At 37.9% G+C, this 14,061-nt stretch overlaps 1 protein-coding gene across 2 annotated transcripts in view; it reads right to left on the bottom strand.

The window, feature by feature from the left end:
• The window catches only part of EDIL3 (EGF like repeats and discoidin domains 3), a 243,026-nt gene that overhangs the window by 140,645 nt on the left and 88,320 nt on the right, over window positions 1-14,061 (bottom strand). Inside the window, exon 3 of one of the 2 annotated variants that reach the window (XM_059492967.1) lies at window positions 4,050-4,079. The exons of the other annotated variant lie outside the window; for it this stretch is intronic. Coding sequence (XP_059348950.1) covers window positions 4,050-4,079 — 30 coding nt within the window. The remainder of the gene's footprint in view (window positions 1-4,049; window positions 4,080-14,061) is intronic. 2 annotated transcript variants of the gene reach the window in all.

Consider the following 14,061-nt stretch of genomic DNA (forward strand, 5'->3'; position numbering starts at 1 on the left):
AAAACAAAGCATGCAACTTCTGTTTTGATTTTTATTCTGGAATTGTATTTCAGGTATTGCTTAACACCATGCTCCTAGAGTAAGGGTAATGGGTAAGCAGTTACGGGTAAACTCTTAATAGTTTTAGATCTCTATTTCTCATGACTTTTTGATAACTGTAATTACTATGTCTAGTACAACTTTCATCCTGGAACTTGTGCTCTTCCATTTTCTAAAATGCCATTAATTTCCTTTAATAAAATAAACTTAATTCTATAGATTTTTGCAGCCAAAGTCTCTTTCATTTGATAAAGCATTTTCAGCTTTTATTCTTTCTCAAAAGTGATTCTTCCCCCCTATGTTATTTACTTCTTTTTCCCCCTATGTTATTTACTTCTTTAGGGAAAACATGCTAAAATAACTTCTATGTAAGTCAAAAAATCTAAATAAAGAGGGAACAGGGTAGATCTCACATGGAATTTTGGAAGGGTAATATAATTTTTCTTAGATACACAAATATTCAATGCAGCTTATATACTCTGCCACAAGGTTGTTGAAGGGATTATTTTTTAGCCATGTCTTTGAAGAAGGAGGCCCTGCCATGTAGTGAATCTTTAATCTCTACAACACCTAAACTTAAAAGACAATAGCAGATCCCACCCTGTAAAAGAGCTTTTATTACCATGAAACTTTAAATGTGTTTGCGTGTTATAAAGATGGAAGGCAAAAATGAGAACGCTACGTTTCCTAAAGCATTATAATCTTAAAAAAGTAATAACAACAACAACAACAACAACAACAACAACAACAACAACAACAACAACAACAACAACAATAATAATAATAATAATAATAATAATAATAATAATAATAATAATAAAAAAAAAAAAAGCAGTGGCAGAGGCAAGGAATGGCTCCAGTTAAGTGGGGATCTCAAAGGAGATGTATTTATTACCTCAGTCAAAATCAGTGTGTAGAGGCAAGTGAACAAACTGCTGTGCTCTGTCTCATCAGGTGTTGGAAGAATTACTCTTTAATAATTGTAGAAACTACTCCAGGCTCCTTGAGGAATCCATAAAACCATGGGGAAACATTTTTGGGATGAAAAGCCTCAAACAGCAGGACATCCAGCAGGAGTTCCTTGCTACATTAGGCTTTGAAAAATACTTGTCAACAAAGGAGTCTCCTCCTGGCTCAACAAACAGCTTTCAAAAACTCATGTTACTTATAGATGGGAAAAAAACTGCATGGAAAAGAGAGAATTTTCCTGAAATTTTCCTACTTCTATTAAATAATTATTTAATTAAACAATAATGTAACTAAATTATTTCATTAATTTGATTTTAAGTCAAAACAAATGAAGAAATATGGTGAAGTGTCTCAAAACAGAGTTTAGGTGTCCACAAGGACATTAAATCATAGATATAACTGGGAAGAAAAAAGAGATCTGGAATAATGCTTACCCAGAGGCATTGCTAAGGAAAACTTTGTTGAAACTGTGAGGAAAAACTCCTTGAAAAAACTCCTTTATCTTTCCTTGTAAAGTAACTTGGGTGAAAACATGGTGTTATAATTAGACATCATAATTAGTCTGGAGCACTCTGAAACTCAAGGAACTCCAGTGAAATATAATTTCTATAGGGAGATAGCTACAGGGCACTTATTATTACAGGATTATTAATCTTCACTTTACTGGTTGCAATGCTCAGAGTAAAATTTTAAATTTTAAAACTTTGCTTCTACGGGATTCCTCACAGATGGCTTTGTCAGAGCAGCTAGGCCCTATCCCAAAAAGCAGAGTATGGGAAACAACAGTGTTTCATCCCTTTGATTAAACAGGAAAGGAAATTTTAGTTTTGGTCCTGATCACAGGTCAATTAACAGTTTGTAATTTTCATAGAATATCAAAATAATTTTTAAAGTCTTCACAAAAATATTTGATGCAATTTATCCTGCCTCATGTTGTTTCACAAGTGAAGGCATTTGTTGGAAAAAATAATGTGTGCATTGATTATGATTAGATAGTGATTAGATAAATTTCATTAACTGGCGGAAAATTGCTGCGCTTTTTTTGTGGAAAAGAGCAAAACCTGGCATTGTATAAAACTGTCCCCACCAGGCACATGCCACTGAAAGGCTCTAGGTGAGTCCATGAGGTTTTGAATGCGGTTTCTATTTATTTTTCTGCAGCCCTGCAACTTCCAAACTGCATGGCTGCATTCCTGCCCTGAGGGAAGGGAATCTGCTTTAAGCAGAACCCACAGTTTTACAGATGCCAATAAAATCTGAGAAATAAGTCGTATTAATCCTGTAAGAGTGCAGAACTAGTCTTTGTACTTGCAAAACAGCAACATCTGGTCATATCTTACAGCAAAATCAATAGGAATCGTAAATTAGGGAGCATCTGAAGAGCTAGCATTGCTTCTAAAGTTTTTAAGCTAGAAATTAGTGTTAGATTGCGCTTTATGCATGGATTTTTCTCTTAGTATAAATCGTATCTGTAGTGCAGCCCACGTGGCTGTGTTATAAATTCCACTTTCCTCCTCTTGAACGTTTTCAGCTGATGTTTCTGGGTAGCTTGGCCAGATCACAGTTGGGGGCTCCCACAAAACCAGCAGTGGTGTTCAAAGAGGGAGGCCAAGTCTTTGGGAGACGCTCTAAAAAAATATGAGTACTTAAACCATTTTCCTAAAGGGAAAAAGACTGGGGGTTTTGTTCTTTCCTAAGTAAAAAACACATCCTTTTCTAATGTTTCTGTTGAATGGCTGCAGTAGGTTTCTGCTAGAACACTTTCCATGAAAACTCCAAGACTGACAGATCTCTCAAGAAATGGAGAGTTGAAAGTGTTGATATTTAGTAATTAGAATGCAAGGTCCATTGGGGTGTGTGAGTACTCTACATTTTTTCCCCAAATTCCTCTTTTTTCTCTCTTTTTCAGCGTTATTTCTCATTCCAGTCCTCCTTCCTGCTCATTTTGCTGCTACATTCATGTTTAAAGCTCCCTTTTGCTTCTTTCTGTAATCAGTTCTAGTCTTAACTCTCTCACATTCTACTCTTGGCTTTGTTCTCTGTCCTTTCATTTATTATTCTCTGCTGTATCCTAATTACTTATATTGCTCCCCAGTTGTAGGTTAGCGTTGTAAACAGTGTTCAATCCTTCCCTGCCATCTTCCTCTCTTCATTCACTCTCCTCACCTTTTCTCTTTTGCTCCTCTGGAGGCCTTTCCTTCTTTTAACAAGCCACCATAAAGCGATTCCCCATTTATTTGATGTTTTAGCTCGCTGAGTTTGTACAACTCAGTGCCATTTCAAATATGTTAGGCTGCTCAGTGGCATCCTTCTCTGGTACACTGTCTTCTTTTTCCTTTAAATACTCCCCAGCTAATGGATTGCCAATTAATTAGAAATAGTTAATCTTCACAATAAAATAAACACGATGCGTTTGTGTCTCTCTGGGAGCTCCTAAACTAATTTTTATGGCTGTGATGGTAACCATTCTCTCTGCTTGGCAGCTTGTCAATGGAAATAAAAGTTCTCTGAGCAGATAGCCCAGCCATCGTTTGGAGAATGTTTTCTTTGAGCACAATGCTTCTGCATCTGCTGCCTTTCTTTTCCTTTCCTTCACTGCTTGTTCCCAGCTCTCTAAAGGATGTCAGTTTTGGGGCATCATCCAGGTCACTGAGTTTTGCCAGCATAAAGACAAGAAAAAAATCTAACGTTAAAAAAAAAAATTAAAAATAATTTACAAATCACTGATCTGATTTTTTTTTTTTCTTTCAGCTCCTGATTGAATCATTCTGTTACCTGAAGCCTGACATGCCAGCTTAAGCATGGAAGAAGGAAGGAACATGCCACTGATATTTTTAAATGTTACAGGAGGATTATGTTTCCTGCTGACTCCAAGTAGAGGAGAAGGGGAAAAAAAAAGAAAGGGGACCAGAAGAGGATAGATCCCAGCTGTGATATTTCCCAAGTTACACACAAAATGAAACAGGCTAAAAATTATTTTAGTAAGGGCAGCCCTCAAGAAATGGTTGCCACAATGCAGATGTGATGTAAATAATTCATACCTGCTGAAGTTGGGTCCTCTTCAATGGAGGCTGTGCAAAAAGGTGTCAGGAGTGGGGAGGGAGGCAGGGACAGGGAATGGGAAGAGGAAGGAAGGGAAAGAGAGAGAGAGAAAAAGAGAAAAAAAATACAAATGAAGAAATCCATGTAATGCCAATGGTTGTATTATTTACATTTTCTTAACATAAAAGCAATTAGACATTACGAAAATTCTTTATTCTCATAATCCTCCACCCCTTCTGTTCCACTCAGCTTCTTCCCAGCCTGGTGGGAATTGCTGATTCTGAAATTGAGCAGCTGGGGAGCCAAAGTGGCAGTTTTGGGGTGGGTTGTGTGTCTGTCTGTCTGTCAGGCACACAGTAACTGGGCTCCCCATTCCACATGTTTATTTTTCTGGGAAAAGCAATAAAAATCCTGTCTTCACCTCTCCCTTTTGTTGACAGATAACCATTAAATTGCCTTGAGTTACCGTCAAAAAGCGCTGATGGCTCTGGACTATCTATTATCATCACATTCAAAAGAGGGAAACAGACATATTCCCAGCAAAAGTGAACTTCAAAAGTACATCAGTGACCTAATTCTTTCTCTTCTTTTAGTCAGTGTGGTTTATATACACATGCATCATGGAAGTGGTCTCTTAACAGCCTTGAAAAAGTTTTGGATGACAGTAAAAGCTGAATTCAAGTGTTTCTCACTTGGATACTGTAAAAAGGACCTAGAAGTGAGAGAACTCTCCATAAATGCGATATAGAGATATTAAACACATGTAATCCATACTTTTGCTTTTTCTCTTTTAACGACTGCCTGCTGCCTGTTGAAATGGGAGCTCCTCCTGTTTTGGTTTCTTGCAGAACCAGCAGAGACAACACTCCTTCACCCATGGCAGGCATTGATCCTCCCTGACAGAGCTTGCACAAGGCATGGCTAAAAACTCCAAACACTCCCTGAAACAGCACCACCACCATGGTAAATTGACTTTTTTTTTTTTTTTTTTTTTACTTTTGCTATCACCCCATGTATTGTGCAGGGAGAAACCAGGAGAGGAGCAGGGAGACCTTCCCTTTTTTTGGCAAAAAAATTGTCAACAGACACCAAGAGCAATTGAGAAGGGCCATAAGCCTTAGTTAAATCAGCACAATATTCTGCTTGCAACTGTATGTGACAACCAGTGCTGAACACATCAGTTATTGCTAATTGCAGAGTAGCATGGTGTCCTTTTGGGGACTGTCAGATCTAATCGAGAGGAAATAATGAATTACTCTCTCAAGCACCAGCCAACCATCTTGTCTCTAACCACAGTGGCTGGATGTACACAGGTGATTTTTATTTCTAAAGTTTGGTGTTCAGATAAACCCTGAAGAAGGCTACACGGAAAGAAAAAAACCCATAACATGATGTCAGGCATAATTTAAAGTGGCCTAAACGTGGTACTTAGCAGAGCCTTGACTTCTGTAACTCCTTATTTAAAGTTTGAAAGTGTGTTTTGGAACTAGACTAATCCATTATGCAGTGTACGTATGTAAAGATCACATCAAGTTTTTTAACTACTTAAACTAAAATAAAATGTGTTTGTGGTAGTAGAGGACTTCAAGATAATGAAAGAAAAGAAGGAAAAATACCATCCCCCTCTTTCAACTTTAACTAATCAGCTAAATCATTAATTTAACAATACGAAAGCTGATTATAGACACACACAAAAACCTCCAAAAACCAAAGAAAGCAACCAACCAGTCAAAAAAAGGCCAAAGAACCCCGTTCCCCCAAACCCCACAAAAACAACAAAACAAGAAGCCCCCAAACCAGAATGTTTAGAATATTTAAATCTTAGAAAAACAGGCTCTGAAGTAAATAACAAACTAAAAATTAAGTCAACAAAGTAGGTTGCAATTTCTCAGGGTACCAGTGGAAGAGACAACTACACAGACAGAACAGAACATGAAAGCAGGAAGTCAAAATTTTACAAATGCCCCAAATCCATATTAGCTTCCTGCTCTGCTGCTGCTTGAATGAAAAATAATTCAGAGTACTGGAGACTCTGCTTTAAAACTGGTTAAACAAAATTGTCCAATTATACAAGGAATATTTATTCCAGTAACCGTTTCCTTCAGACTGCTATTTGAATAATATTCTGAGACTTAATTATCAGGATGAATAGCAGCATTAGCAATTCAAAGCTGGATTCTGTTGCTACTCTGATGGTTGTTTCAGAGGGACCACTCTGCACTTAGGTACACATCTAAATAAAACACGGTAGCTGAATCTCAGCTGAATAAATCAGATACCAAAATGGCTATGCCAATAATGTTACTTTTCTGTTTATTTAATTAATTTTGGCTGTTTGATTGCTGGTTTAAGCTCATCCAGGAATAGACTGTGTTCTTTTTCTGTCTCAGTTAGAGTTGGTGAGAACTGCTTTTGCAAAAAGACCTAATTCTACTTGTCAATACTGCATTAATCCTAGACAGAAATTAAAGATGAGTATTAAAAATGGAGATGAAAATGCAGTTCTGAGCCTGTTCACAATTCAAACAGACTTCTAGAAAAAATTAAATTAACTTAATCTCTTGATTTTTGTGACAGGATATTTTTACCTCCCATTAGATTAATAAACCGTGTTTAAAAAACCAGCCTTCAGTAAGAGCTTGAGTACTCAAGGAATATACCTAATTTTGCTTTATCATACCACCTCAAATGCAATATCAGCACTCCGCTTCCCACTTTTAAGGAAATGCACCAAATTGCCACACCAAAATTTTCCTACACTACACCACCTTTTTTTTAAATTTTTTTTTTCCCATTAGCAGTGATTTAAAACACTCGGTTATTTTAAAAAAATCTATTTATATAGTGACTCATCCCCAGGGTAATTATGTGTAATTTGCTCTTTGCTTGTTTCAGAGGAGGGGAGAGGGGGTCAGATGGGCTGGCAGAGGATGGTGAGTCACTGCTGTGGGTGGTGGGTCCCCATCAGCCTCCCCCATCAGAGGAGCCAGTAATTTAACAAAAAAAAAAACCAAAAAAAAACCAAAAAAAGCCCCCCAAAAAGTCACAGACATCCCCAAGTCATGGTCTTATGACAGCACCGCAAGACCTTAAGCTGTAAATTGTTCTGCAGCTCTAAAGCATTTTTCACCATGCACTTCTTCCCCTTTTAATGCATCATTGACAAAATATAATAAGATATATGGTGGGAAAGATATTGGATTTTATCTTCTTCAGAAAAACTCTGATGTTCACTTGGGAAAACTTAATTTTGTTTTTCTTAGAGGTGAATAATGCTGCATGACATAAGTGGGATTAAAAAAAAAAAAAATCAAGAAGACATGGGCAGGTTTGGAAAGCCTGTACCAGGTGACATGTCATCCAACATTAGAGCAATGCTTGGATAGTATCTGAATATCTCTGCCAGACTCCTGATTATTTCTGTTACAATGGCAGAAACTTTGACAGGTCTAGGCAAAAAAAAAAAATATCTGAATTTTGAAGCATAAATATCTCGGTTTAGGCAGATCCAGTGTAACAGCCCGCTGTGCTGTTATATCTTGTGACACATTACACTAGCTTTGCATTATATTAAAGTTTGTGCTAAGTTTATATTAATGTGAAGGGTTCTTTTTAACATTCAAATGAAATGTTAGACTCATATACAAAGAAATAAACTTGGATATACATGGCATTACCCCTATGCAAAATCTGTACAAGACATTCGCAGAATTATCCAGAGGAACAGTGAGCTCCAAGAGAAAATGACATTTTTCTGAATGAAGCATCAAAACTAAATTATAGTCTGCTCAGCATCAAATCTCAGGGGTCTCAGAGGACCCGTGTGCAAGGAAGAGTGGCTGGCTCCCCCAAATCTCAGCTGTAGTCATTAGGAATGTGATTTTAATGCTGCAGATGTTCCTTGGGAAACACGTGCCTGAGATTCCTGTCTCTTCCCTCTCTCCACATCTGACAGAACTCAGCATCCACTGAAGGCCCTCGGAGCAGCATTTGCTTCCTTCCTGCTTCAGCTGTCCAGGCTGCTTTTGCACCCATTCATGACAAAAAGGAAAAAAAAACCAAAAAACCACAAACTAAACCCAAAACATAACAAACACCTGAGAAACCGCAAGAAGCGCCCCAAAGAAACAGACAAAAAAGGCACAGCAGAACAAACAGAAATGAACAAAAACCAAGCCAGGAGGAGCACGCCAGGCCCCTCACCAGGGCATGGCGGAGATGACTCTCCATGAACTAATGAAACTCTGCTTGGCTGACAGATGTTCGATGGAAAACAAATATATTAATTAAGAAACCCCAAAAACGGCCCTTGGCACATGGTGGAGAAGATGTATCACTTCCCACAGGTTTACATCGATGGAAGCACTTAAAATCTGTGAAAAAAAAAAACAACTTAGGCTTTCTTCATTGTTTTATTTCAAGAAAAATAAATTCTAACAGAAAAGTGGGTGTCTGAGCAAAATGCCATGTATTATTAAAATCTAGAATACTAGGGTCTTAAAATTACAGTAAAGGCATCTAATCCATTCTCACTGGTATTCCTTTTCTACCAATCACTACGGTCATCAGTGCTGAACGAGAATATGTTTAAATATGAAAAAAAAAATTATTTACGTGAAATGCTGCATGTTGTAGAAGACAAGATTAGATAAAGATTTTTTTAATAGGTGCCTTCACATTTAGGCCTCTCTAGAACAAGGAGGGAGTGCCCTAGTATTTGTCAGGATCATCTTTCTAATGGAAAACAGTGTAAAGAAATTAATTTTTAAAGCAATTCTTGAGTTCTTAGTCAGCTCCAGTTCTTGCCAAGGATTCCAGTGCTGCCAAAGGCACAACAGTACTGAAAACTGTAATTCTGAAACGAGGAGTAGAGTTTTACACACACACACACAATGCCATATGCAGATTTGAGAATATGTGAATATTCCAAAAGAGCAGAAGATGTAATGAGAAGGTGCCCCTGGCGCTTTGGTGTCCAAAAAATAAGTGTACTCAAAAAGGTAAAAGTTGATAAGGCTGCATATCAGTGTGCAAAACTTTGCTTCTTCAAGCGTCAAAGAGCGTTCTCCAGGAAACAAACGAATAATCTTAATATAAAATGCTAAAAAATGGCTGTAAAATACAGTTGTAGAAGCAGGTACCTGCTAGCATCTGTTATTGTGGATGCAAAAAAAACCTACCTGGGAAATCCCCACAGTCACAGACAGAAAGCTTTGCCTTTCAAGCCAAACAATTTCATCCTTTTATATTTCAGTCACTTGCCTGAAGCTGTTTCACTCAGTTGTTTTGTGTGTTTTAAGGGAAATTTTACTACCTGTTCTTATGTGAATGCGGAATTTTAAAATAACATCACATACCACACTGCGAAGTCATAATGGTGATAATACCTTTTATTTTATGGCTGTTCTCCCACCTGGGGGAGAAAACAAAAAACCCAATAAAAGCCCACTCAGATGTTCACAGAACGTTTGCTGGCTCTGGGCTGGTACAGGAGGTTGGGTTATGTCTCTTCGTGTGCTGGTTTATCTCTACCACAACACTTGAAAGCGTTCAATATACAACATCCAGCAGCCATAAAAAAGGATTCAAAAGCCCATAAAAATTGCCCCCAAAGAAATGAGGAAATAGCAGCTAAGATAAATAAACACCAACTCCATTCAGCCCTGTAATGTCACTCACTGATATTAATGCATGAGCTTTCTGTCACAGTATTTGCCATTTTTAACCCCAAAATAACTTCCCTGAGCTGGCCTGCTGCCAGGCAATTGCACCCAGAGTGCCCACTTTGCCTTGTGGAAACACATACTGGGAAATTAAATCAGTACACAGGAAATCCCAGAGACTTTCAAACCCTAAAATTTCAGGATAAATATGAATCCGGCAATTTTCAGTGCTTTCCCAAACACTTTGTGAGTTTTGGCAAATTACCTAATGTGCCAGTTGCAAAGATTGTGCTGCTATCCTTTCTGGGCAATGGAGGTGTAAAAACCAGCAGGCCAACAGCAACTTTATCATAAAACCACTAAGATTGGGCAACACCTCTTAAAACAATGAGCCACGAATGTTAAAAAAATCTTTAGTTTTAAATTAGGCGAAAAGGACTCAATAGCCACAGTTTCATAAAAAATAAATCTTAATGAATGAAACTACATAGAACCAGGGGCATGCAGTTCTTGGTGGGAATAACTGACTTCATTACAGACCCAACAAAAGAATTAACTGCTTTTTTTCTTCTATTTATTCACAATAAATCTATGTTACTCTGTGCAGCCTGACTGGCATACTGCTTTAATAACACAGGAAACCTGAACTGTAAATTGCATAAGGTGCCAAGAGGAGAATGCAAAGGAGCAGATGGCAGATGAAGTGAGAGATGTGGTGTTGGAGGGGTCCCATGCAGGGAGACACGTTGCTTTGGTTCAGTCTGTGGGTTTCCATTGGTTTTTGGTGAATTCAGGAACAAAGAAAATGCTCTGCCATAAAGCTGCACGGCATGAGCACAGGAGTGGGAGAAGAATCAAGTCCTGGTGCAAGGAAGGCAAAGAAGGTAATTTTAAATGAATAAAACACTGTTTTCATTGCTCAGGTGGAGTTTGGAGACTGGAACCTACTGCTTAAGGAATAATAGAAACACAGGTACTCACTTCTAGCTTTTCTGGCTGGGCAAAAAGAAAAGAAGATCCTATAAACTTTACAGCCAATATTTGGTTTATATTCAACTTCAGTACAACCAGATTAAATACCTATCTGAATCCGTTATCATTCAGCATTGAAGAATGTACATTGAAAAATATGTGTGGTGTAGGCTGTGGCAAAACAGTGTCAGTAATACCCAGTTTCAATAAAACACTGCCCTAATCTAGATCTCAAAAATTTATTACTACAGATCTGGGGTTAAAAACAGTAATAATAAGCCATATATCAATTTGTCAAAAGGGTAACTGCAGAGGCCATGCTGAAGCCAGAGCTCTTCAAAAATAATATATTGTTCTGCCCTAAAATATGAGAAGCAAGGAAGCTGACTTTAAACTTTGGCCAATTTGAACAAATTTCTGTGTCCTACACTGGTTTTACTGAACACACAAAGTTCTTTGCTGTAACAAAGAACTGTTAACAAACCTGTACTTTAACAAACAGGAATGCCAAATGAGAAACATGCTCAAGTGTAAAAGAAGGTGATTTTTTCCCTCTTTCTCATATGAGCATGGCTTTACAAGGTGCAAACTAGGCACAAGGAGTGTGATGGGAAATAGAAAAAGTACACCTGGTACGAGTTTCCTTTATTCTTCTCAGAAATGCTGCATTTTTCCTCTTAATTTTTCATCTATATAATTCTTAATTTTTCAGAAAATGACTAGAAATTAAGGCCTTTTCTCATGAACAAGGGAAGATCACTTAGACTGATTTTTCTCTTATCTTGTGAATAAAACAGTTGACTGGAAGCCAACACTTCACCAGCCTCTCTGAATTCACCCCTGAAAGAAACATTTTCACAGCAGCCATCAGTGAGCACTCTGGTGCTCCTCCATGCCCTTCACTTTTCATTAGTGTAGGAGTTGGGCTATTGATTTTGAGTCCTTCTCTCCTTTTATTTTTTTTTTTTTAAAGATGTTTTTATTTCATCCTGAGCGTATGGATTTTCCTGTGTCTCACTCACTTCCCCGTACATTTCTCAGAGCACATCTTTTCGTTTTCAGAGCATGTTTTTGGGTTTCCAAGGGGTGCTTAGCACCCTTTCTTCAAAACCGCTCCCAACCAGCACCTCCCACTCTGACAAGGAAAAAGAGCTGCCAGGCTCTGCAGTGCTGAGCTAAAATTCTGCCCTTCATTTTGGATTTTCCCCTCTTCTGTTCTGCAAACAGATGGCAAAACCTCTCCCTGCTGGAAGGAAATAATCCAGCTGATGTTGGATGGAGTCTAGAAGCCTTCCACACATTCCCGTGCCGCTGCGGCCCATCGCGAAAACAAGGAGCTCCATTATGATCTGTTCTCCTTGGCGCTGGAAATGCTGGAAATGCTTTCAACTTGGGTCCTTTCAGGGCAGAACAATGAAAATCAATACCTTTTGTCCTTGCTCCTGGGTTCAAGTAATGCCGTGTTCTTGTCGAAAAGAAAAAAGGGTGTAAAGAAATGGGGCATGCCTAAGAGACAGCTGGGCTGCCAGGACAAGGGGGAATGGCTTCAAGCTGAAAGAGGACAGGGCTGGATGGGATATTGGGAAAGAATTCCTGGCTGGCAGGGTGGGCAGGCCCTGGCACAGGGTGCCCAGAGCAGCTGGGGCTGCCCCTGCATCCCTGGAAGTGCCCAAGGCCAGGTTAAATGGGGTCTGGAGCATCCTGGCGCAGTGGAAGGTGTCCCTGCCTTTGCAATCCTTCCAAGGTCCCTTCCAATCCAAACCATTCTCAGATGTTATGGTTATTGAAATATGCTAAATTTAAAGGATTGATTTCCTTTCTTCTTCCATAGTCTCCATCTCAAATATTCAGGGTAAATATATTAAGTGTGTCATCCTGGGGATCTGCAAAAATGACCAGCGGATGCTCCACATCTGGGTTGGACTTTGATTGATTTTAATTACTGTTAAATACAATAACAAAAAATAAATTACCAGCTTGTTTTCTCCATCAGCTGCTCAGTTCAGGACAAAACCCGAAAAATAATCTTTTGTCGTTCGTTTTCCCGGTTTTTTAGGTTCTTTCCCCGACAATATTTTTAAAAGTATATATTAAGTAGAAGTGGAAAACTTTTTATCTGGGTCAACCAAGAAAACTTCCATACTTGTAGTAAATCAACTCAACTTCAATCTTTTCAAGAGAAAAAAAAAGAAAAAACTCAATAATTTTAGAGCACTTTTAAAAAGTTCAAAATTAGGCATCAATAAACACTGTGTCAAAAAATTAAAATGAAAGTAACACATTTTCATAAACATTTTTCTGTTTTTTTCAGGTTGCACTGCTTTCTGTTAGTTTTCAGGTCAAAGATATGTGTTTGTTTTTAAAGTTAAAAATTCCTTCTGAATTTAACACGCGCTCATGAATAATTTGCATGGCCCCCGTGGCGCTTTCCAGTTAATATTCATGCAAGGAAAAGTTTCAGGTTCAGAACTGGGTGATCCAAATGCTAACAGATGCAGTTTTACTGCATTGTCAATTGCTCAACTTTATACAGCATTATTAATGTTAACATTAAATACTGACTTAACTAAGTCAGTGGAGTTGCTGAAATCTAACAAGGGCTTAAATTAAAGACAAAGACAAATGCAAAAGACAGAAATTAATTCCCAACGCTTACTTTTCCCACACCAAGCCCTTTTTTCACAAGGATTTTTTTTTGATGATTTCACCAAACAGAAAATATTCCTTTTCATGAAATCCACTGGAATATTAAAATTTACCTTAAACCACCTATTATAAAGTCTATGTTAATTACTGTATACAGCACTCTGCAAGCACTTTCTACATCAAAGATTGTTGTGACTAAGTTGAAGGTACATTGAAGAAATCAGACATAAAAAAAATTATCAGTCATGAAATATTCATCCGTTGAGCAAATTGCTGCATTTCATAAATATTCCATGTTTTAACCTAGTGAATTTTATCCATGACTCTGCATTAAAAGGACACAATGACACACTACAGATTTAAAAAAACGCACAAAAAACCATATATACAAACTTACATGCCCTACTCTACGTAAGCTGACAGAAAAGTGTCTGCCTAAAATAAACAGCCAATATTTGGCTGGATTTTCTTCACTTATCTGTCTTCTTCCTGATTCTCTGTAACACGCAAAGCTCTTTAGGTGAGATGCATTTTGTAAGTACAAAAGTTACTGGCTGAATTTATTGTCTCTTGCTGACCTGGAATAAATAAATTAAATACATATTTATATTACTTTTCACTAGCTATGCTTCTTTCACTGTACCACCTCACAGACTGAGAATTATCCTAATGCCCCCTCACACTTCTTTATAAAGCAGATATCCACTGAAATCACCAGAGTTTGGTCTAG

This window comes from Ammospiza nelsoni, chromosome Z (genome assembly GCF_027579445.1).
Source record: "Ammospiza nelsoni isolate bAmmNel1 chromosome Z, bAmmNel1.pri, whole genome shotgun sequence".
Classification (NCBI taxonomy): domain Eukaryota; kingdom Metazoa; phylum Chordata; class Aves; order Passeriformes; family Passerellidae; genus Ammospiza; species Ammospiza nelsoni.